Raw genomic sequence first — 21864 nt, 5'->3', positions numbered from 1 at the left:
TTTTAAACAATTCTAATGCCTTATAAATAACATAGAAAATAGAAAAACACGCCAAAAATTACTCGATAAATCAAGTTAAGATCTATGTTATGTGAATTTATGATATGTAAAGTGGGAACATCATGAGTAATGATGTAAAAGTTATAGGTAATTTACTCACATTTAATCTACCTGTCCAAACCTGGGACAAGACCTGCACACACATCTTGTACCCAAACAAAAGGGGCTTTGCAATTATTGGATATTCGATCCGATTATACTTTTAGGTGCCTAACTTTGCATGTGATGTTTTGTTAGAAGACCTTGATGTATAATTCCTTAGCTAACTAAGAGAGATTGGCCCTTCTTTATGAAAAATTGCCTATTTTGAGGCTAAACCTAAGATTTCCCATGCCACAAAACTAGATAACCTCATCTTGACCACCCAGTTTGACTGCTATTATTTCTTATTTGCTCCTCATCATAGAGCCTGGTGGAGGAAGAGGCCTAGGCATCTCTTAATTTCCTAATTATTAAGATAAATTACAACAACTTGAAACAATGGTGCCGCTTAAGGGGGGTAATTGACTACTTACTTGTAAGGCTACATTGGAGCTTTTTCTCAACTCGAAAGTCGCTAAAAGTGGGGTTGATTTTTGGAAGACACATGCCCATAACTCTTAAATTGGAAGGAGGTTAATTTTTTTGACAATAATATAGAATCACATTTGAGAGAGGCAACATTTAGTAACCATGCCTAATGGGCTGGTCCAGCCCTTGTGTGTATGATGAGAGAGAGAGAGAGAGAGAGAGAGAGAGAGAGAGAGAGAGAGAGAGATTTATATGCTTAAGCTTAATATGGCGAATGAGACCCACTTAACAATAGATCATGTGCATTCCAATTAAGTTGCAAAATGCTAAAGATAAATTCAATAAGTTTCCTACCACTTAAAAATTATCGAGAAGATCTACCCACAGCCTTAAACCATTACAATGTGAAAATGTATATAGACCTACCCATAGCCTTAACCATTACAATGTGAAGATGTTCGTCTAGATATAGATCTAAGGAACAAAGACATCGGCGTTAAAGGGGATATTTTTTTTCCAGATGAATGCCATTCCCACTCGGAGTTCGGATGGGTCATGGATTTGCATCAAATGAAGTGAAAGTGGATAATAGAAGTATCCATGGAATAAATATGAAATGAATAATGCCTTCATTTTGACACATTTGAGAAAATTTCTCTGACTAGCCCAAACCCCCTTTAGCCTATGTTAGGATCAACAAACATGCTCATATGCATAAGAATACACCTAGTGTTAGTTCCTCTTAGTGACGAGACAAGGGAATGAAGTATGGCATTACTTGTGAACGTGTATGTATATATATAGAGAGAGGGGAACCAAAAAAACGGTGTAAAGGTAAGGTTAATTAATTTGTGACGGACGCCAAGGGTTTGGTGAGACGAATTGAAGGGCAGAGCTCAAGTTACACGCCTTCCATCTCCACCTTCTTCTTCTTCCACCCATCATCTAAGCTGCCCTCACAATCAACGACGAGACCAACCCAAAAAAAAAAAAACGAAAAAAGACGCGAAAAAGCTTCGTCGTTGCCTGTCTCGCTTCTCCTCTGCACGGTTTTCGGACAGAAGTCATTGTGCCCTGCTTTTTTATTTTCTGTGTTCTGCTTTTTGGCGCCGCCGCCAGATTTGGTTGTTCCTCGCCAAATTTCCTGTAGCATAGCAGCTGCTTTCGGCGCCCTGAGAAAAAGGAAAGAGGAAGAGATCCCACATCAGGTTTGGCGATTAAGAGGACCCAAAACAGGTTTTCGGCAGGAATTTGAACAAATCGGGGGTTAAATTAGGGAGAATTTGGACAATTTTGCTTGAGCTGTTGCTTGCTGCGGGTACTTGCTGCGGGTACTTGCTGTCAAATTTGGGTGATCTGTGTGTCTACATCGGCTAAAAGCTGCAGAACTACGCCCTCTGCTACACGAATCCATGAGTTTGCCGGATGCAGCTTCGGCTAGGAACGGCTACGACGAGTTTTACCACGTGGGTCTTCTGCTTTTTCCTTTTTTTGGCCAATCTCTGAATCTGTGGGGTTTGCTTTCGTGATCTACATTTTTCCTGGTAGATTTGATCTCGAAGAAATAGCCAACTGCCCGCCAAATTATGCTAGTGCATTCCATAATTGCTGCTGTGGAGCTCAAGAATCATGTCTTTTTTTTCTGTTTGGTTATGACGAATAGAGAGAACAAAGCCAAGGTGGTAGATTCGTTTCTCACGACCCATGCCACTTTGACTTGCAGCATCAAATTGTCCTGAAGATCGATTAAATTAAAAGAGATATTATTGACGTTTATATTAATTTAAAGATGGGTTTTGACTTTTTTAGAAAAAGTGGACGGGGATGAAAAAGGGTTGCAGTTTGAAAGCAGGGGTGGGCCCGCCCATCCCATCCTAAAAATCCAAACCTCTTCTGGTATATGCCTTCTTGTACATGGGGGCCATAGTGGGACCCAATAAGGGAGATCTAGGATGTTCAAGGGCAGGGGAAGTCTTTTAAGCAGTCACATCATTTCCAATCTGCTGGTGGATGGGCAGGTGGGGGACCTCATGGAGGAGTAGCCTGCCCACTCAGAAGGTATATGAGCAGCCTCAGGGATTTTATACACGGTCATGTGGCTTGTTTTAGGTTAAACACGGTCAGTTAGGGCATTTACACAGTGGGCTGCGACCGTCATGGCCGAATAGACAAGGCAATTCCCGTCCAAGCCCCATGACACTCTTCGGGCAGGAATGTGTGTAAAGACCCTTATTATATATCTCAAGTATAAGACTTTTTACTAATGGCCCCATCATTTTGGCTACACCTTTGAGGTGTATTAGTGTAGCACCATCCTTGGGAAGGTGACTCAGAAAGGCAAGAACCGGCTTTTGTTGAAGGGTCTCACACTTGTTCTGAAGAGAGAGGGGTGTGGTTGGCATCACCTTTTCAGTCCTTTGATCACGAGTTTCCAGGCAGGGACTTGGACTTTGAAGAGGTATGACTCCATTGTAAAGGTGGCAAAAACCTTGATGTACTCAATGCACTGACTTCATGTGGTTGATGTACTCAATGCACTGACTTCATGTGGTTGGGTGATGGCTCACCATGTTGTTCTAGGTGGCTGCTTTGCTGGTTTATGGTTTCTTTTGTGCAAGTTAAAAATTATGACATGCTTATACTAATATATAGACCCTCACTCAGAAGCTGCCACCATTTAACAGATTTGTCCGAAAACTGATGAAGGTATTCCAAATTGCTTGCACATGATGGTGGTTCACGGATTCTTTTATGCAAGACAAATACTTATATAGATCCTCACTCAGAAGCTGCCACCATTTAACAGATTTGTCTGAAACCACATTGTAATGGTGGTAAAAATCTTGATGTACCTAGTGCACTGCCTTCATGTGGTCGGGTGATGGCCCACCATGTTGGCTGCTTGCTGGTTTATGGTTTTTTTTGTGCAAGTTAAAAATTATGACGTGCTTATAGACGCTCACTCAGAAACTCCCGCCACTTGACAGATTCGTCTGAAAACTGTTGAAGGTTACCAATAGCTTGCAATCCTCATACTCACGCAGAAGCTGTCACCATTTTGACACATTCATCTGAAAGCCAAAATCTAGAGTACTGATGGCTTGCAATCCTTGTGGGGATGCCATCTGTTTAGTTAATGTACAAGATGGTGGATATGGATGTCTACTGCAATCCTCACATGCACTCTCAATTGTAGGTGGGTAGTTGTAAGTGAGAAACATGAAAATCCACGAAGAAATCAAGGGAGCTGTGTAGCTGGGCAGAATCGCTGGACATTTGCTGATTTAGGGGAGATGGCTCATGTGCCAAGCTAGGCCCCCAAGTGAGCTTGCTCACCTTCACCGGCTTGATGTCGGGGGGCTACCTGTTTCCCGAGTTCTTCCTTCATGCCTTGTGAGGAATCAGCTCAATTATTGAAGCTTTTGAAGCCTCCCAAGTTCAATGGGAAGATGGACGGAGAAAGTCATCACCAATTGGACCCGCGAGATGGCTGCCATGTTGGCAACATGAGGTGGTTCAGATACTCCATTTGGTGTGTATGGCTTTGATGGGGGGTGCCGCTCTCTTGTGGTGGGAAGCCCACCTTAGGGACCATTCCGTGACTTGTTGGGATGATTGTTGCAAGGCGGTCTTGAAGTAGTTTATTCCCGTAGATTACTAGCATGAATTTAAGAAATAGTGGGAGTGTTTTTATGCAGAAACATGGCGGATCAACAATCGACTATCTCATTGGTTTTTGGAAGCTTTTGCTCATGCTCCCAAGGATCATCCGCAGCGGCGACCAAAGCAAGTTGAGCAATTTGTGGATGGTTTGCAGTTCCCATGTTCTCCCATACAATCCCAACTCTGATCAACAAGCATGGTGTGGAAACAATGAAACACTCACTCCACAATCGCAACACGAATCTTTGTGTATGGTGGAGTGTTCATTGAATTGCCCTCTCACAATCCCAACATGAATCCACATGCATGGTGAGATGAGCAATGAACCTCTTGGCCTCTGTATGGGGAGATAGTGATTCTAATATGGCATAAAGATAAATAAATCCATGTCGCCAAATAAATGGGCGAGACAAAACAGTCCCATAAGTCGAGATATCATAATCATGTCCCAAGTAAATGGGCAAGACAAATCAGTCCCATAAGTCCAGATATCATAATCCATGTCCCAAGTAAATGGGCGAGACAAAATAAGTCTCCTGCCAACAAGGCATCGGTCCACATGACCCTTGGCATAGACATAAGTCCCGTGCCAACCAAGCGTCATGTCCACTTTACCACTTGCACTCCGTGTTGGTACTCTGACCACACACCTTGGATGAGAGATGGGCTCAAGTAACAAGATAAAACAATCACTCATTCGCAGGCATAGATAACCTGGTGTTCCATAAGCATTTTTGCTACACATAGTTTATAGGCATTTCGGCCACCAATAGTTTGTAGGCATTTCGGCCACCAACTCACACTACCCTCTGAAGTGCCCATGTTCCCTTCCATCTGCTCTCTATTGTTCCACCCAGATATAGTAGAAACAATCTTCAAGAGAGCACGTAGGAAAAGAGAACACTACACATGGTATGTTGTGCTCGACACTACCCTCTGAAGTGCCCATGTTCCCTTCCATCTGCTCTCTATTGCTCCACCCACACATGGTAGAAACAATCTTCAAGAGAGCACGTAGGACAAGAGAACACTACACAGGGTATGTGAACAATGAGTTTCATAAGTCCAATGCATCCCAAATAAAGGGAGCCAAAAAGAATAATCCATAAACCTGAGGATAGATCCAAATCCCTAGAAAAGAAGTCGAGGAATCCATAGACCTGTATACCATACCTCTTACCACATACTCCGTGCTAACCACACACCTTGGAGTAGAGGTGGACTTTATCCATAAAAGCATCATATCCATGAGATATCCAAAGATTTCTTCTCTATAAACTTGGACAGATTCGTTCATAGAAATTGCTTGTGAAGCCCAATATCTATATAAATCTCGTCCAAGAAAGAAATCCCCATAGATATAATCCATCCCAATAAAGGGAGCCATAAACAATGTTTCCCAGAAACCATCTCAAGGCAAACAACACCACCTTTCTCCTTGCATGGCTATACAAGGGTTAGTGAACATAAAAAACACTTCATAGTAAATAGCCAAAGCACCAACTTTGCAAACTCAAAGTATACTTAGCTTTTCTTTGCCAGGTTGGTCATGAAGCCAAAAGAAATATCTCCTCACCATATCCTTAAGATATCCCGAGATATATCTCTTATATAGCTTGCTTGTAAGCTTGATAATATAATCCACAATATCCATATGGAAAGAGTGCTAAACGTGTGCACATTTAAACATGGCCACAGCCTTAACACATATCCATCATCACTTTGCATAAAACATAAAGCTGGACAAAACATCCACAAATGCTGAAAATGGAGCTTGCACGTGTGACACCGCATAGAGGCCGGAATGGGCCGACCCCCCTCCCCCCTTGGAGTATTTTATTACCCAAGGAGAATTATATCATGTACAAGCTTTGAGGGCCTTACTCTCCCCACGGGAGATGCCGGATTATCCATATACAAATGCCATAACACAGCCCAACACGAGGCAACCAAGCCGGAACATAGGCTGTAGAAATGCCGAGCCAACAACATAATCCATATACCTCCATGTGGGTTCTGATTCTTCCCAAAAACCACGGGTCTTCATGCAATAGAGCTGCTACAACAGGTTCAGCTCTCCATTCAGCCGGCACAATAGGTACAGTGGTGGCTGGTACAACAGGTACAGTGGTTGGTACAGTCGGTAAGGTGGTTGGTATAGTAGGTACAGCAAGTACAAATGTTGGTATAGCATGTACAGTGACTAATACAGTAGGTACAGTGGCTGGTGCAACAGGTACAAAAGCTGGTACAGTCAGTACAATGGGTAAGTACAAGTACAAGGATTGGTACAGCCAGTACAATGGCTGGTACAGCAGGTACAAAGGCTGGTACAAACAAGTACAATGGCTAGAAATCATAATAAATGATTAAATACCCTTGCCTTCAGTATTTCTTCGCGATGGAAGCCTCCAAAACAGTCCCCAACAGCCGGTATTCTTCATGGGCAGCCTTCAAGAGAGAGAGAGAGAGTAGCCATCATTAGGGCAGCCTGTAACGGTGGTAGAGGCTAGTGTGCAGCAAGAGAGCCTCTATTAATGAAGAGAGAGGGCTCCAATTTATAGATTTGGGCCTCCCATGAGCTAAAATGGCAAGAGAAGGCAAAATGAGCACAAATTTACACTAAAATGGTAAGCTTTTGAGTCATATTAACAAAATATGCTAATCAAAGAGTGAAGGCATTGATGGTTGATTGTAAATTTAAAAAGGCTAAAGCGTGGAAAGACTCAAAAGTGCTCAAGCCTAGAGCTAAGTAGTAAGGCCCATGAATCATGATCCATGAGTACTTACCTCATGGTCATGGGTAGCTTGTTCCAAAGGAACATCAAGCTCATCCTCACTGGCATGTTGGTGATGCACCTCATCCTCTTGTTGCTCTTCTTGTTGACTCATCTCCCACTTGATGAAGGGATCTGTCTTCTTGGTCACGCTCTTGCAAAGCATTCCCAAGTTCGCGCTGACGAAGACAAGGTCATTGGCACGCTCTACCCCGAGTCGGTTCCTCTTCCTAGAGGCAACGTGGCTGTAGGTGCTCCAAAGTTGCTCCAAGCAAGAGGAGCTGACGGCCTGGCTAAGTATGGGACTGGCCAGTTGCTGTATCTCCGGTCCATCCGAACCAAAGTCAGAGCTCCCACCATAGAGTGGCACCTGGTAAAGTTCTAATAAACTTTATGAGGCCCCTAGGATAAGTTTGGGGAGGGGCTACTCCATTTTTGGAAGTACACGCCTCTCTCCCTTATTCTCTCTCTCTTGCTTTTAGAAAGGGCAGCGTGGAGAGGGTCGCTTGAAGAGATGTTACTAGACCATGAGGGTGGGAAACCATGGCAAAGGGCTATGTTAAACATGTTAGCTAGGAAGGGGCCAAATTGTCACAGGTATGACCGAATGAAAGGGTGTTCCAACATCTCACCCGTCGTAAGGCGGCTGTGTTTTTGATAAACTAATAGAAGGATCTCTTTTCCGGGGGAAAAAAAAAGAAGGCTGCATTTTTGGTCAAGTGCAGGGATGACTTCTATCAATCCTTTTTGTGTGCCAATTGTCGCGTGCGGAAGCTCTGGGAGTCTTCTTTCAGCCCCAAACACCATCGTGGAACATGCTGATGCAAAACACATATAGAAGAGAGAGAGAGAGAGAGAGAGAGAGAGAGAGAGAGAGAGAGAGAGAGAGAGAATATTCAGTATATTCATATGGTACAAAATGATGTGCAATCTTGCAGCCCTTGGTTGCCTTGATGAAAAGGTAGAAACCTAATCTAATACCTATTCTATTGACCCAATCCAAGAAGGATTGAATGATCTAAGCCTTCAGCCAATGTGGCCTTTTATAGGGATGAAAACACCTTATGGACTGGCCGACCTGCTGTCGCCAGCTCCAGGACAAATAATCCTCTTTTTACTACGACTGACAGGAACAACTCCTTCACACCTAGCCAACAACCTCCTGTTCTTTCACAAGGTTCTCCTGCCCAAACCAGTAGCACAAGCTCCTAATCTGGTTCTATCTCGTTCTTTATCTTGTTGCCTCTTTAGGATTAGCCTTGGGATCAGCACATGTCTTGCATGTGACATCCCCCTTTGCAAAACTTGATGACGGGATTCCAATCTGTGTTCTTGGATGATTCTCATCATCCCATTATCTATTCACCGAGTCCCAACCTATCATCCTTCCCTTCCTGGCAACCTTTTCACTGAATACCCCGCCCGGTCTCCAAATCCACTCTAACTCTGATGAAGATCTATGCATCCGTTCCATCCTGACCCCTTTCCATTCCTACCGTCCCTGAACACTTTGTTTGGTCTTCTTTTCCCGAGTATTGAGTCTGGCACTCTCACTCCACCCCTTGGAGGATCATCCTCCCTGGGAGATGGAATTACTGGAGTCATGTGATATCCTCTGCATGTCCATGTCCTCAGGATCAAGTCATGCAAGATGATGAGATCCCTGTCAAAGTCAAAGAGCGACCTTATTGCTTTGAGTCAGTGCATTGAAGTCCACCAAGAAGGAGGATGGCTCCCAACCTGGAAAACTCCATAATATCAGTATATAGTGCCAAGGATGGTGACTGCCACGTGGATTCCATAATTCCTCCTACCCCTGCTTCTAAGGATGTCTAATGGTTAGGCCTGCCACCCATGTAATGCATTCTCCACACTCTGGGCCCGTTTCCTCCCCAAGCTGTCCAGTTTTGAACAACTGGTTACAGGCAGTGGGCTCACCAGACGGGCAATTGACAAGGCTGAAAGAGGGCAGGCAGAGCTAGGGGCTCTGACTGCCAGAGATCAAATTCTATGTTTAAAACAATAAAAAAACAGAGAAAGCACCTTGGTGCATGCATGCACATGCACACGCATGCCAGGTGTACATGTGCACACATGCCAGATGCACGCACATGCACCGCGTGACACGTCGCCATGCACACACAAAAGATGGTAGGCTGAGGGTATTTCTCGCATCTTTGCCTAGACTTTCATGGAAGCTGGTTTTTGTAAGTCATTCTTTACAAAGCAAGTAGGCTGTAGAGAGACAGGTTGTATCTAAGATCAATTCTTTGTGAATTTGGCAGGCCCTTTAATCATGCGAGGTTAACAAGATGGCTTTGGAGTGCAAGAAGACATCTGCTGCAGGGCTTGTCGTGTCAAATCTGTCAAAGGCACCTCCTCAGAATGATAATGACCAGCGACCTCTAGTGGGCACAATGAATCATGAAGGAGAACACGAAGGTGTTTGTGACCCATCCAAGAAGAAGACACAGGCAGATGTTGATGTCAGAGAAGTATACTTCTTGATCATGCATTTCTTGTCGGATGGTCCATGCCGCAAGACTTGTGCACAGCTTAAGAATGAACTTGCAGAGTACAAGCTACTTCCTCGACGGTATCATGCATGGTACTCAAGGTCGGGGGCATGTAGTGGGGATGATGAAGATGATGGTATATCGGTACCATTGAGCTACTCGCAATTGCTTGAAAGGTAAGATTTACATCTCTGAGGATCCTGCTGAGGGAAACCACTTGGTGATGTGATTGATGTTATCTGCAGATGTTGTGTGGTCGTGATTACTAATGGATTTTTTATTTGTTTAGGTTTTCCTTCATCGAAAAAAACCACTTGGTGAAGCTGCTTGAAGAGTTGTATAATAGAAACACCACATGGGGATCAAATGGTGATGCGAAGAACCCGACAGCGGTGGACGCTTCTACACTGTTGGGAGCCGGATCTGTCTCCCTATTGAACAGTATAAGCCACCAAACTTTCCTAAGCTTTTACTGTTGTGATGTCAAGGATAGCCTTACCTATGCTGTTCACTGCCGTGTTGAAATGGATGTTATATTTTTGCAGCAGATAGTTATGGGACAAAGCAGACTAAGTGCTACCGGAACCAAGTAGGTCAGAATTATGGATTAACTTTGCGAGAAATTGGTGGCGGGCTGGCTCGGCATCATCGGGCTCCATCTATTCGAGCGGCTAGTTATCATATTGTTAAGCCATCGGTTTTAGTGAACCGAATACAAATAATTAAAACTTTCAGAGGGCATCGGAATGCTGTGTATTGTGGTAAGTGCCTTATTTTATCTTCATCCACTTTCTGTGCCCAATGACTTGTGGGATTTTTGCTTTAGCTTTCAACCTATTGTATATGAGGGCCACTGGGCCACCGGCTACCCAGTTGGCAAGATTCTTTAGCCCCTAAAAAATGTCAGTGAGAGAAAAGCTGACTGTGCATGTTCTCATGCCCATTTAGCATTGGCTCTGTCTTGAAACAAACATAAGTCTTCCTACCAGTCCACATTCTTGGGTTGCAAGTGTGTGAGCTTGCTCACATTCTTGGGTTGTCTTAAATCATCTGTGTACCTTGATAGACTCTATAAGCCTCCTGATGCTCAATACCTTCCGAACTCCATGTCAAATTATGGATTGTATGGAGAGAAGTTTTTTTTCTAACCCGATGCCTTGATGTTTTGCAAAGCCATGTTTGTTGTGAAAGCGTCAAGTGTTATGACGTAATGCAATAGGTTCTTCTCTTGTACACCATGTGGCTGGCTTTGTATGCCCACCCTGCATGAGACCTTGATGTGTATGTTAGAAATAGTGCATCTCAGTGTTATGAGGCTTACCCTATTTATTGGGTATTTTATCCATTTTCTTCTTGTGTAGTAAGTCGTGAGGCTGTCGGCCTGTTTTATAGAGGCAGTCAGTCAGTTCACATATTCACTATATAAGGCAGCCCCTCATATTCACTTGTAGTATCCAATCCCTGTACTTTGTTCAACACTACTTGCTGGCTATTGACACTGTAAAGCTTCTTGCTATTATAAAAGGTGATCTTGTCCACAAGCTCTCTCTCCTTTGCTCCCTCTTCTTTATCTTGTTTTGTCTTCCGCTTGTGAATACTCCAACATGGTATCAATCGTTTAGGTACCCGACTGCATTCTACAGTGTGACTGTTTCTTCTCCTTCCAACTGCTGCGATTCCTGGATTTCATCATCATAGCTGCGTTTTAATTCTCCCGGAGGCTTCTCACATCTGCGTTTTATTTTTCAGGCTTCCTTGCTCCTGTGCTTGGTTTCCTAGCATCTATTGCAAGCTTCTGTTGGCTGCATTTTTTGCTTCTACAAGCATTCACAGCAGTTGTGTGAGATCTGCAGGCTGTTTTTACAGCGTGGACTGCAGTGGAAGGTGTTTTCTTGCATGTGGTGCATCCTGACAAGTGGCTCCGACATCTGTGCTTCTTCCCTGGCCTCCCCTCCCTCCGGTTGGGTGTTTTCAGTGAGTTTTGGTGGACTGTTTTGCTGCTGTTCAGCCTCTCTCTCTCTCAGATTTGAGAGGGGGCTGATTGGTCGTGGTGCCTCGCTTCGTTGGAGAGTGCTCGAGAGGAGTCTTGGAGTGCTGAGATTTGTGTACTTTGTTGTTATGGATATGGCTCCCCCCTGTATGAACAAGGATGACAAGTTGGACGGAACCAACTATGCTCATTGGAAGCTGAATATGCGGATTTGGTTCATCCACAAGGGTTTGTGGGAGATTGTTTAGGGCACTGAGAAGAAGCCTTAGCGTCCTGAGAACTCAAGGAGGTAGACCTAGGATCAAGAGGACGAATTCCTTTCGGAATTACAAGACTAGGAGAATCGTGATTCGAAGGTGCATTTAGTGCTTGTGCAGACCATCACAAAGGAGGTCTCACCGTCCGTGCAAACTCTTACCAGTGCTTATCAAGTATGGTCCAAATTGGAGGATGTCTTTCATAGTCACAGGGAATGGGCATTTTTAGACTTGGGAATGTTGGGGATGGCAGCATCTTCCTGTTCCCATTCCCGTCCCATGTCACTCTATAGTCACAGGGAATGGCATTCTCAATCTTTTCCGTCCCCGTTCCCCATCCCCATTTCGCATCCCATGTGACTATGATGTCTTTGCTCGAGATTCATTGTTGAGGGCAGTTACTTTGCAAGGGAAACTCTGTGGTCTGTTATTTCTTGCTGGCAGTTCTATGCAGACGTTTCTCATAAAGGCCAAAGCATAGTTGTCAGGTACGATACTGTATGGAAAAATGCGGTACGATATAATTTTTTTTCTTATTGGACAGAGTGGTGACACATGGAGGACAGGATCTACGCCCACCTGGCACGTCGCAGGTGTATTACTTCTTGCTGGGCGTTCTCCCGAGCTTGCATTGGTCGGGTACAACAGTTGATCTGTATTTTTTTGTGGGCCAGCAGCGCTGGGAGGCTTGCTTGGGCCAAGGTAGCGATCATTCGGCTGCAACACAGTGGGGGCCTAGGCATCATCGACCCTGCCATTCAGAGCCGTGCCTTGCTTGGCAAGTTGATTGTTAGAGAACTTCTCCCACATGGTGAGCCTTGGAAGGACTTCCTCTTGGCCAAGATTTCAACCCGTACTTTGAGACTGGGGCCCTTGGCCCCAAAGCACCAAATGGATCTTCACAGAGATGCGGTGGCTGGTACAACAGGTACAGCAAGTACAAATGCTGGTACAACAAGTACAATGGCTAGAAATCATAATAAATGATTAAATACCCTTGTCTTCAGTATTTATTCATGATGGAACCCTCCAAAACAGTCCCCAACAGCGGGTGTTCTTCATGGGCAGCCTTCAAGAGAGAGAGAAAGAGAGTAGCCATCATTAGGGCAGCCTGTATAACGGTGGTAGAGGCCAGTGTGCAGCAAGAGAGTCTCTATTAATGAAGAGAGAGGGCTCCAATTTATAGATTTGGGCCTCCCATGAGCTAAAATGGCAAGAGAAGGCTACAATGACAAGTAGAGAGCCACACAATAGCTGGAGTGAAGTGTGTGAGGCCACTTGTCTCACTTTGATCCCCACTTGTCTCACTTTGGTCCACTTTCTTGCCACATGTCCCAATCTAAAAGATGGGTCCTTCCATAATCTTTACCTCTTAAAATATCCCAACTAGTAGACATTCTGTCATAGGCACTTTGCCAACTCTTGGTATCTGCTCAATTCCAGATGTAATGACGCGAACAAAATTTCCATCAGAGTCGGGCCAAAAATAGCAACTCTCCTAAATTTTAGAAGTGTGGTCCTTTGTATTCTAGGATAATCCCCCATTCCCAAAGCTTGTACTTCCCAAATATTTAGACATCCTGGAGTAGACCAGACTCCTTTCATACTGGGAAATGTCCAGGTTGGTGACATCGCGACAGTGCCCGGGGGACTAGGGCCTTTGACACACTTGTTGATACCATCAATACACATTAAAACATTTAAACATGGCCACAGCCTTAACATATATCCATCATCACTTTGCATGAAACATAAAGCTAGACAAAACATCCACAAATGCTGAAAATGGAGCTTGCACGTGTGACACCACATAGAGGCCGGAATGGCCCGACCTCCCCCCCTTGGAGTATTTTATTACCCAAGGAGAATAATATCATGTACAAGCTTTGAGGGCCTTACTCTCCCCATGGGAGATGCCGGATTATCCATATACAAATGCCATAACACAACCCAACACGAGGCAACCGAGCCGGAACATAGGCCGTAGAAATGCCGAGCCGACAACATAATCCATATACCTCCGTGTGGGTACTGATTCTTCCCCAAAAACCACGGGTCTTCATGCAATAGAGCTGGTACAGCAAGTACAACTCTCCATTCAGCCGGTACAGTAGGTACAATGGCTGGTACAGTCGGTACAGTGGCTGGTATAGCTGGTAAGATGGTTGGTACAGCAAGTACAACAAGTACAAATGCTGGTACAGCAAGTATAGTGACTAGTATAGCAGGTATTAGTGGCTGGTACAGCAAGTACAGTCGGTGCAATGGTTGGTACGGGTGGTAGGTACAGCAAGTACAAATGCTGGTACAAAAAGTACAATGGATAATAAATGATTAAATACCCTTGCCTTCAGTATTTCTTCGCGATGGAAGCCTCCAAAACAGTCCCCAACAGCCGGTATTCTTCATGGGCAGCCTTCAAGAGAGAGAAAGAGAGTAGCCATCATTAGGGCAGCCTGTAATGGTGGTAGAGACTAGTGTGCAGCAAGAGAGCCTCTATTAATGAAGAGAGAGGGCTCCAATTTATAGATTTGGGCCTCCCATGAGCTAAAATGGCAAGAGAAGGCTACAATGACAAGTGGAGAGCCACACAATAGCCGGAGTGACAAGTGTGAGGCCACTTGTCTCACTTTGATCCACTTTCTACTAACAAGTGTCAGGCCACTTGTCTCACTTTGGTCCACTTTCTTGCCACATGTCCCAATCTAAAAGATGGGTCCTTCCATAATCTTTACCTCTAAAAATATCCCAACTAGTAGACATTCTGTCATAGGCAGTTTGCCAACTCTTGGTATCTGCTCAATTCTAGATGTAATGATGCGAACAAAATTTCCATTGGAGTCGGGCCAAAAATAGCAACTCTCCTAAATTTTAGGAGTGTGGTCCTTTGTATTCTAGGATAATCCCCCATTCCCAAAGCTTGTACTTTCCAAATATTTAGACATCCTGGAGTCCACCAGACTCCTTTCATACTGGGAAATGTCCAGGCTGGTGACAGACCACCCTCCAACAGTCAGTTCCGCTAGCCTCGGAAGAGCGTCTACGGCGGCAGCCCCTAATCTAGAACCCCCTGGTCTGTTTACCTTAGTGGCCACATGCTGCAGGCCCGGCCTCAGATATACAGGGGAGCGTTGAGCATAGTCAGGCAGCTTCCCCCCAGAGGCTCAAGAGAGAGGCCTGGCTCTGGGATCCGAGGTAGAGACAAACTCAGCTTCGACATCAACTTTGCTATTCCTCAAGAGTGGCTTACCCCTATCCCTGACCCGACCCCCCCAGTGGCATGACATCCTCTTGGCAGTTCATGGCACAGATGAGAGCTCCACCTTGCTCACTTTTTCAATTGGACCCCATGGCAGATTAGAGAGATCAAAGCCCCCTTTGGATGACTTCAGTGGATGCACCTTGCAGAGGGTGAGGGTGATTGGATTTCATGCACATGCGTGGCACATTGACCCCCCTCCGACCAAGGTGGCCAAGGATAGACTCTGGCGTTTATGAATTTGGGAGAGTTGGCCCCTCATGCGCCTCCAGTGGGAACCTGGGGACTAGACTTGGTGTGATCCTGCAAACAGGGAGAAGCCTCTGGGTACCCCAATCTTTGCATACACAGCACGGCTAGGCCGTAGGATTCAGATGCCCGAGGTCGAGGGCACCCCGGCAGAAGGTCACTAGTAGTCTCAGGGCCTCATCGTGTTCTCTCTCAGATTTTTGGAAGAGACTTTGGGACAATTTTCGGCCTCAAAAGATCACCCTCTTTTTGTGGCTGCTAGCACACAGAAGTTTGGCAGTTGGTATGTGGTTGGCCATTGACAGTAGACCAACAACTTGTCCAAGGTGCGGCCACCCTCAAGAGTCTCAGCACCATTGTCTTTGGGATTGCTCGAAGGCTCGCAGGTTTGACAATGGATTCCTCGCATTTTCACCATGGACAGAACCTCTACCCATATCATTTCATGGGGCCCTATCGCTTGGGCCACTGAGAAGGTGGGGGGCTAGCCCTTCAGGTATCTCGCCTTCGTATCTTGTCAGTAAACAGTCCCAGCCCCATCAACTGATCACTGGACTTTGGGTTCGTGCTTACGGCTCTTTACCCTCACATAGGTACACACAAGCAATCTTTGGCATGCTAGATTTGGACATCTTCATTTGGAGGCTTCATGGAAGGCTTTTTGGGAGCAACTGGTGGATGGATTGCTAGATGTTGGCACACATGAGGGCCCTTGTCACTCGTCTCAAAAGGAAACAACATCGGGAGGCCTTTCCAAAGAAGGCTACACGGCAAGCTACGGCACCTCTTCGTCTTTTGGTTCTGCTAGTTATGTTTTTCTTTTGGTTGATGATTGTAGCAGGTATACTTGGGTCTATTTTCTCAAATCCAAAGATGAAACATTCGACAGATTCCAAACATGGAGAAACAGTTGCAATTGGGACACTGTCTTGACATTCCGAGCCGACAAAGGAGGCGAGCTTACTTCTCGCCAGTTTAACTAGTATTGTGAGCTACATGGCATTCAACAAGAGTTTGCCAACACATGTACTCCTTCAAAGAAGGCGTGGTAGAGCAAAAGAACCGAACGGTGATTGAGATGGCTAGGCTAAAGTTGGAACATCGGAGTCTTTCGCAAAAGTTTTGGGCGGAGGCAATTGCTAATGTCACATGCGGAAGCTCTAGGAGTCTTCTTTCAGCCCTAAACACCATCTTGGAACATGTTGATGCAAAACGCGTATAGAAGAGAGAGGAGAGAGAGAGAGAGAGAGTATATTCATATAGTACAAATCGTACAGCCCTTGGATACCTTCTTGAAAAGGTGTAAAACCTAATCTATACCTAAATCTAGGACTCAATCCATGGCTGGACTAAATGAGTCACAACGATGAGCACCACTACCTTTTATAGGCCTTGGAAAATACCAGTGGACCGGCCGACTGCTGGTCGGCCAGCTCCTAGACAAAGTCCTGTCAGAATATGCAACGGAAATGATAACCAAACTTGGGTAGACAAGAGCAAGTAGACTGCAGAAAATAAACAGCACAAGAAACACAGAGAGATAGGTGTGTAAACTCTTCTCTATACACAAGATCCCGGAATAACTGAATGAGAAAGTGGTGGGGGCTGAGGGGCTATATATACATCTCCTAGAGGGCAGTCGGCCAGCAGCAAGAGTGCCCACGACTGGAGAAAATAATCCCACGACTGAATAAATGCAGTCGGCCAGCATTCTGATGCCCACGACTGATCAAAACAAGTCGGTCTAGCAGCCCTGAAGCCCACGACTGATGAAGATCCAGTCGGCCAGCAATGGGGTGCTCCTGGCATCATCTGGCAGCCCTCCCACCACTAGGAAAAATGGGAAAAAATACGGGGAGTGTGGAAAAATGATATACAGGCGGGCACACCCACAACAGAGGCCCTGGTGTATACAAATAGACAGGAGATGACTTCTAACACCCCCTCTCAGCTCCTGGCTGTGAAACCAACCCAAGGGAGCTGGAGTGCCGCCTGAGCGTAGCCTGAGGTAGAGACTTCGTGAAGAGGTCCGTCGCATTGTCCTCCGTCGAACAATAAAGTAGCGAGATGTCACCCGCCAAGATCTTCTCACGTACAAAGTGATACTGTATCTCTATATGCTTGGTCCGGGCATGGAAAACCGGGTTCCGAGCAATAGCTATACAACTCTGGTTATCGCACTGGATGACTGTGGGCTCCCTCTGTGGAAACCCAATCTTGCCTAGCAGCCTCCGCAGCCATACAACCTCACAAGCAGCACCACAAGCAGCCCGATACTCTGCCTGTGTCGAAGAAAGGGCAATAGTTGGCTACCTCTTGCTGCTCCAAGAAACTGCTCCTGAGCCGAGGGTAAAAGTGTATCCTGAAGTAGATCTCCTCGTGTCTAGATCTCCTCCCCAATCTGAGTCACTCCAACCTTGGAGCTTGACTCCATTCCCTCCTGTGTAAAAGAGTCCCAGATCCTTTGTACTCTGCAGATACCACAAGATCCGCAATCCTGCGTCCCAATGAGTCTTCAATGGCGTCTGCATAAAAGAGCTCAACAGCCCCACGGAGAAGCTCAAGTCCAATCTGGTGTTTAGCAACCAAATCAATGAACCAACCAACTTCCGGTACTGCGAGGCATCAACTGGCTCACAAGGATCTGTAACGGTTAACTTTGTGTTCGGGTCCATCGGCGAAGTAATAGGCTTGCAGTTCTCCATCCCAAAGGCCTCAAGCAACTCATGAACATACCGCTACTGAGAGACGAAAAACCCCCTCTGGGTCGGCCAGATCTCCAATCCCAAGAAGAAGTGGAGTAAGCCTAAATCGGTCATCTCAAACTCCTTTGACAAGGCAGCCTTCGTCACTCCAATGTGCTGCACATGACCGCCGGTGAGAATGAGATCATCCACATAAAGGATGATAAGTGTGACCATGCCGCGTTCTCTGAAATCCAGTCCGAATAAAGAAGGAATCAATCTTCTGATTCCAAGCCCTGGGAGCCTGCTGTAAACCGGCCTTCAGAAACCAAAGGGCGGTGGAACAAACACTCGCACATAAAACACTTCAACGCCATTGAGGACCTAGAAAAAGAAAACAAACAGGGGGAGCTAGAGTGCTCCTGCAAACAGTACACGGACACCGATTGGCCCCAAAACGCAGTGGCGCCCGTTGCGGTATTTCTTTAATTGATTATAAGAGCTTTGATTACAATATAAGGCTGGGAACTCAACCGTCACAGCAGAACCCTTGAAGCCTGCAAAGAACCTGCATCTGGCTTCTTGTCCACTCGGCATCCACAAACAAGTCCAGCCATTGTTCGCATCGAAAGACTCTTCTCACATTGAGTCTGCATACAGAAGCTTTCTCCTATGATCAAGGCTGCCACAACCATCCATAGCCTCTCACACTATGAACAGCATCACACCCTGACACATCCAGTGCTCCTGCATCACAAAACAGACTCCCAAACTGTCTCTCAAAAGAGTATCACAGCACAGCATACCATACAGTCGACACACCTGTACCAACCCTCTCTACCTTCCAAGGGTACTATCCATCTCTGTCATGGAATTCCTTGTCCCCTATGGCTGTACCAAACATGTGTCCATTCCTCTACCTTCTGCCTGCATGTGACCTATCTCTTGGAGAAACCATGTTTCCTCGAGAAACCCACGACCTGTTTCCACATGAAACCCTTAGGCCTGTTTCCCTTTGAAACTCCTGTCCTATTTCCATACAGAACCATTCATGGCAGCATTCATCAGCAGTGCCCACAACAGCATACATCAAGTTTACCTGTTCCCTCATGAAACATCTGGCAACATAGAGATGCCCATAGCTGTCTTCGCAGCTGAGGCTGAGGAATCAGCACTCTTCCCTGTCCGCTTAGGGCACTTCCTCCAGTAGTGGCCTTTCTCGCCACAATCATTACAAGATCTTTCGGCCTTCAGCTTCTCTCGTTCTGGATCAGGCTTCTTCTCAGAAGACTTCTCCGGTGAAGCCTTCCCTTTGCCCTTGTTGGTATTACGGCCATTCGACCGTTGGCCAGTTAAGGCCTCCGAACCTCCGCCGTGAGGAGGGTTCGTGAAACGTTCCTCCTGGTCCAAGACCATTGGCACAAGCTTCTCCCAAGTAATGGTGCTGAGCCTGCCACTCGTGATCAACGAGGAATAGAAAGCAGAATACTGACCAGGCAAGTGGGAGAGTAACGTGATGGCCATATCTTCGGATGATATCTCTTTCCCAGCTTGAAGGACTTCCTGCTAAAGGGCCTGCAGCTTGTTAATGTGTTCCCGCATTGTCGAAGACTTTGCAGGATTCATAACCCGCATCTGCACTTCCAAGGATATCCGCTTCATGGGTGACACCCTGTTATACAAAGAAGCCAAGTGCTCCCATATGCCTCTCGCCAGCGTCATGTGCTTCACATGGTTGATCACCTGTGGTGTGCAATTGAGGAAAATAAACGACCAGACCCTGGCATTGACACGATCCCACATGTGTGCCTGTGCCTCTCGGTCCTTCCTCGTCGATAATAACTCCCCTTCCTTAGCTTCCGGCCGTGGCATCCCTATGATAATAAAATCAACAAGGTCATATGACTCCAAAACTGACTCCATCATGACCTTCCAGATGCCGTAATTGGATCCGTCCAACTGACGATCCACAAGGTCATATGACTCCAAAATTGACTCCCATCATGACCTTCCAGATGCCGTAATTGGACCCGTCCAACTGATGATCCACTGGGAACGTGGGGAGAGTCGGAATCTTCACGTGCTTCTCAGCCATCTCTAGTAAATCTGCAATTGCGGAGAGTGACCTGAAAGGGTGGGTGGGTGGGGAAAAAAAAATCTGAAAATCTGCAAGTGGCTGTCCAGCACCTTTGCCCGCCTTCCTCTTGCACCTTCTCTTCCCATTCAGCCCGAAACAGTCCACCAATCAGCAACCTGTTGCTCCCCCTCTTGCTCAGAAAAACGCCCAAGATCTCCTAGAGCCTAGGGCTCTGATACCATGTCAGAATATGCAGCGGAAATGATAACCAAACTTGGGTAGACAAGAGCAACTAGACTGCAGAAAATAAACAGCACAAGAAACACAGAGAGATAGGTGTGTAAACTCTTCTCTATACACAAGATCCCGGAATAACTGAATGAGAAAGTGGTGGGGGCTGAGGGGCTATATATACATCTCCTAGAGGGCAGTCGGCCAGCAGCAAGAGTGCCCACGACTGGAGAAAATAATCCCACGACTGAATAAATGCAGTCGGCCAGCATTCTGATGCCCACGACTAATCAAAACAAGTCGGTCCAGTAGCCTTGAAGCCCACGACTGATGAAGATCCAGTCGGCCAGCAATGGGGTGCTCCTGGCATCATCTGGCAACCCTCCCACCACTAGGAAAAATGGGAAAAAATACGGGGAGTGTGGAAAAATGATATACGAGCGGGCACACCCACAACAGAGGCCCTGGTGTATACAAATAGACAGGAGATGACTTCTAAGAAGTCCATCAGATTTGCTTCAGCCGACTGCCCTTCAGGATTAGCCCTGGGATCAGCCTGCACATGTCTTGCACATGACATGTATACTCTTATGTGGATGACTTGATAATCACAGGCAGCCATACGTGTAGCATCTAGGAGGCAATCGGCCAGCTCATGTGGGGTGTATATATATGTTGCCCTCTCCCTCACTTCTTATCATCGTTTTTTGATCATTTGGTGATCACCTTCAGCCCTCTACCTACGACTCCTCGCCTATGGGCTGGTTGTATCCATCTTTTCTTGAGGATTAGTGCATCAGCATTTTGCTGTTTTCTCTCATCTCTCCCTTAGAGCTTCAACGTTTTTGTCATTCGTCTACATATTTCTGCTGCCCTCTGACAGGTAGGAGCAATTCTCATTTCCTCCTCCTTACAGATCATACGACTAAGGCATCTAAACATGATCATCAAGATGTCTGCTGGATAAAGCTTTTCATCAAGCTTTCCACTACAAGGGCTTCAAAACATACAATTCAACTCAACCAGATCAACCTTCTCAATGGAAACACACTAGTCAAGACTACATGACTCCCTCCAAGCATCAACCGTTCTCCTTGCCCATAGATCCTTCACAAATTACATGTATTTCTTCATTTCAAGAGGTGGAGTTTTTATGCATCTTAAAGCATTCTTTGCATTTCTTCCCAACATCGTGCTTTTGGGATAAATCTACACATGAACCATGTCCTAGAATGGAAACCCTGGACATACCAAAATGGAAACCCTCGTCATCTATGGATACCCTGGCGAGGATAAGGTCATAAGGCACAGGGCAGCCAAGTCAGGGGTAGTGGCAATGTTGCATGGCAGCAAGGCTCACGCGGCCATAACTAGCAATGCCGGACGAGACTGTGGTGGCAATCTGGTGGAGCTCCAGCGAAGAGGGGCAGCCGTCGGCAATGGCAGCAGCCTTGGTGCTACATAGGTCTAGAGCAGCGACCAATTGGGCTGCACACGCTCTGTAACAACAGATGAGGTTAGCACGAGGTGGTTGAGGTGCTCTAGGAGCAGCCTTTGGTAGTTATGGCACAGGAGTTGCGGGAATTGAAAA

General features: G+C 46.0%; 1 protein-coding gene across 4 annotated transcripts in view; it reads left to right on the top strand.

Moving 5' to 3' along the window:
- The first annotated feature begins 1352 nt into the window (after positions 1-1352).
- Positions 1353-21864, top strand: part of LOC147618275 (uncharacterized) — a 51292-nt gene continuing 30780 nt past the window's right edge. For 2 of the 4 annotated variants that reach the window (XM_086774718.1, XM_086774717.1), the window contains exons 1-4: positions 1353-2036; positions 9296-9702; positions 9816-9967; positions 10072-10287. In XM_086774718.1, the coding sequence (XP_086630844.1) occupies positions 9323-9702; positions 9816-9967; positions 10072-10287 (748 nt within the window). In that variant the 5' untranslated portion in view covers positions 1353-2036; positions 9296-9322. The remainder of the gene's footprint in view (positions 2037-9295; positions 9703-9815; positions 9968-10071; positions 10288-21864) is intronic. The other 2 variants (XM_086774719.1, XM_086774720.1) reach the window with 1 other exon arrangement.

Source organism: Cibotium barometz, chromosome 35, assembly GCF_041138505.1.
Source record: "Cibotium barometz isolate CiBa-2024 chromosome 35, ASM4113850v1, whole genome shotgun sequence".
NCBI classification, from domain to species: domain Eukaryota; kingdom Viridiplantae; phylum Streptophyta; class Polypodiopsida; order Cyatheales; family Cibotiaceae; genus Cibotium; species Cibotium barometz.
This window is presented reverse-complemented; position numbering and strand designations above follow the sequence as displayed.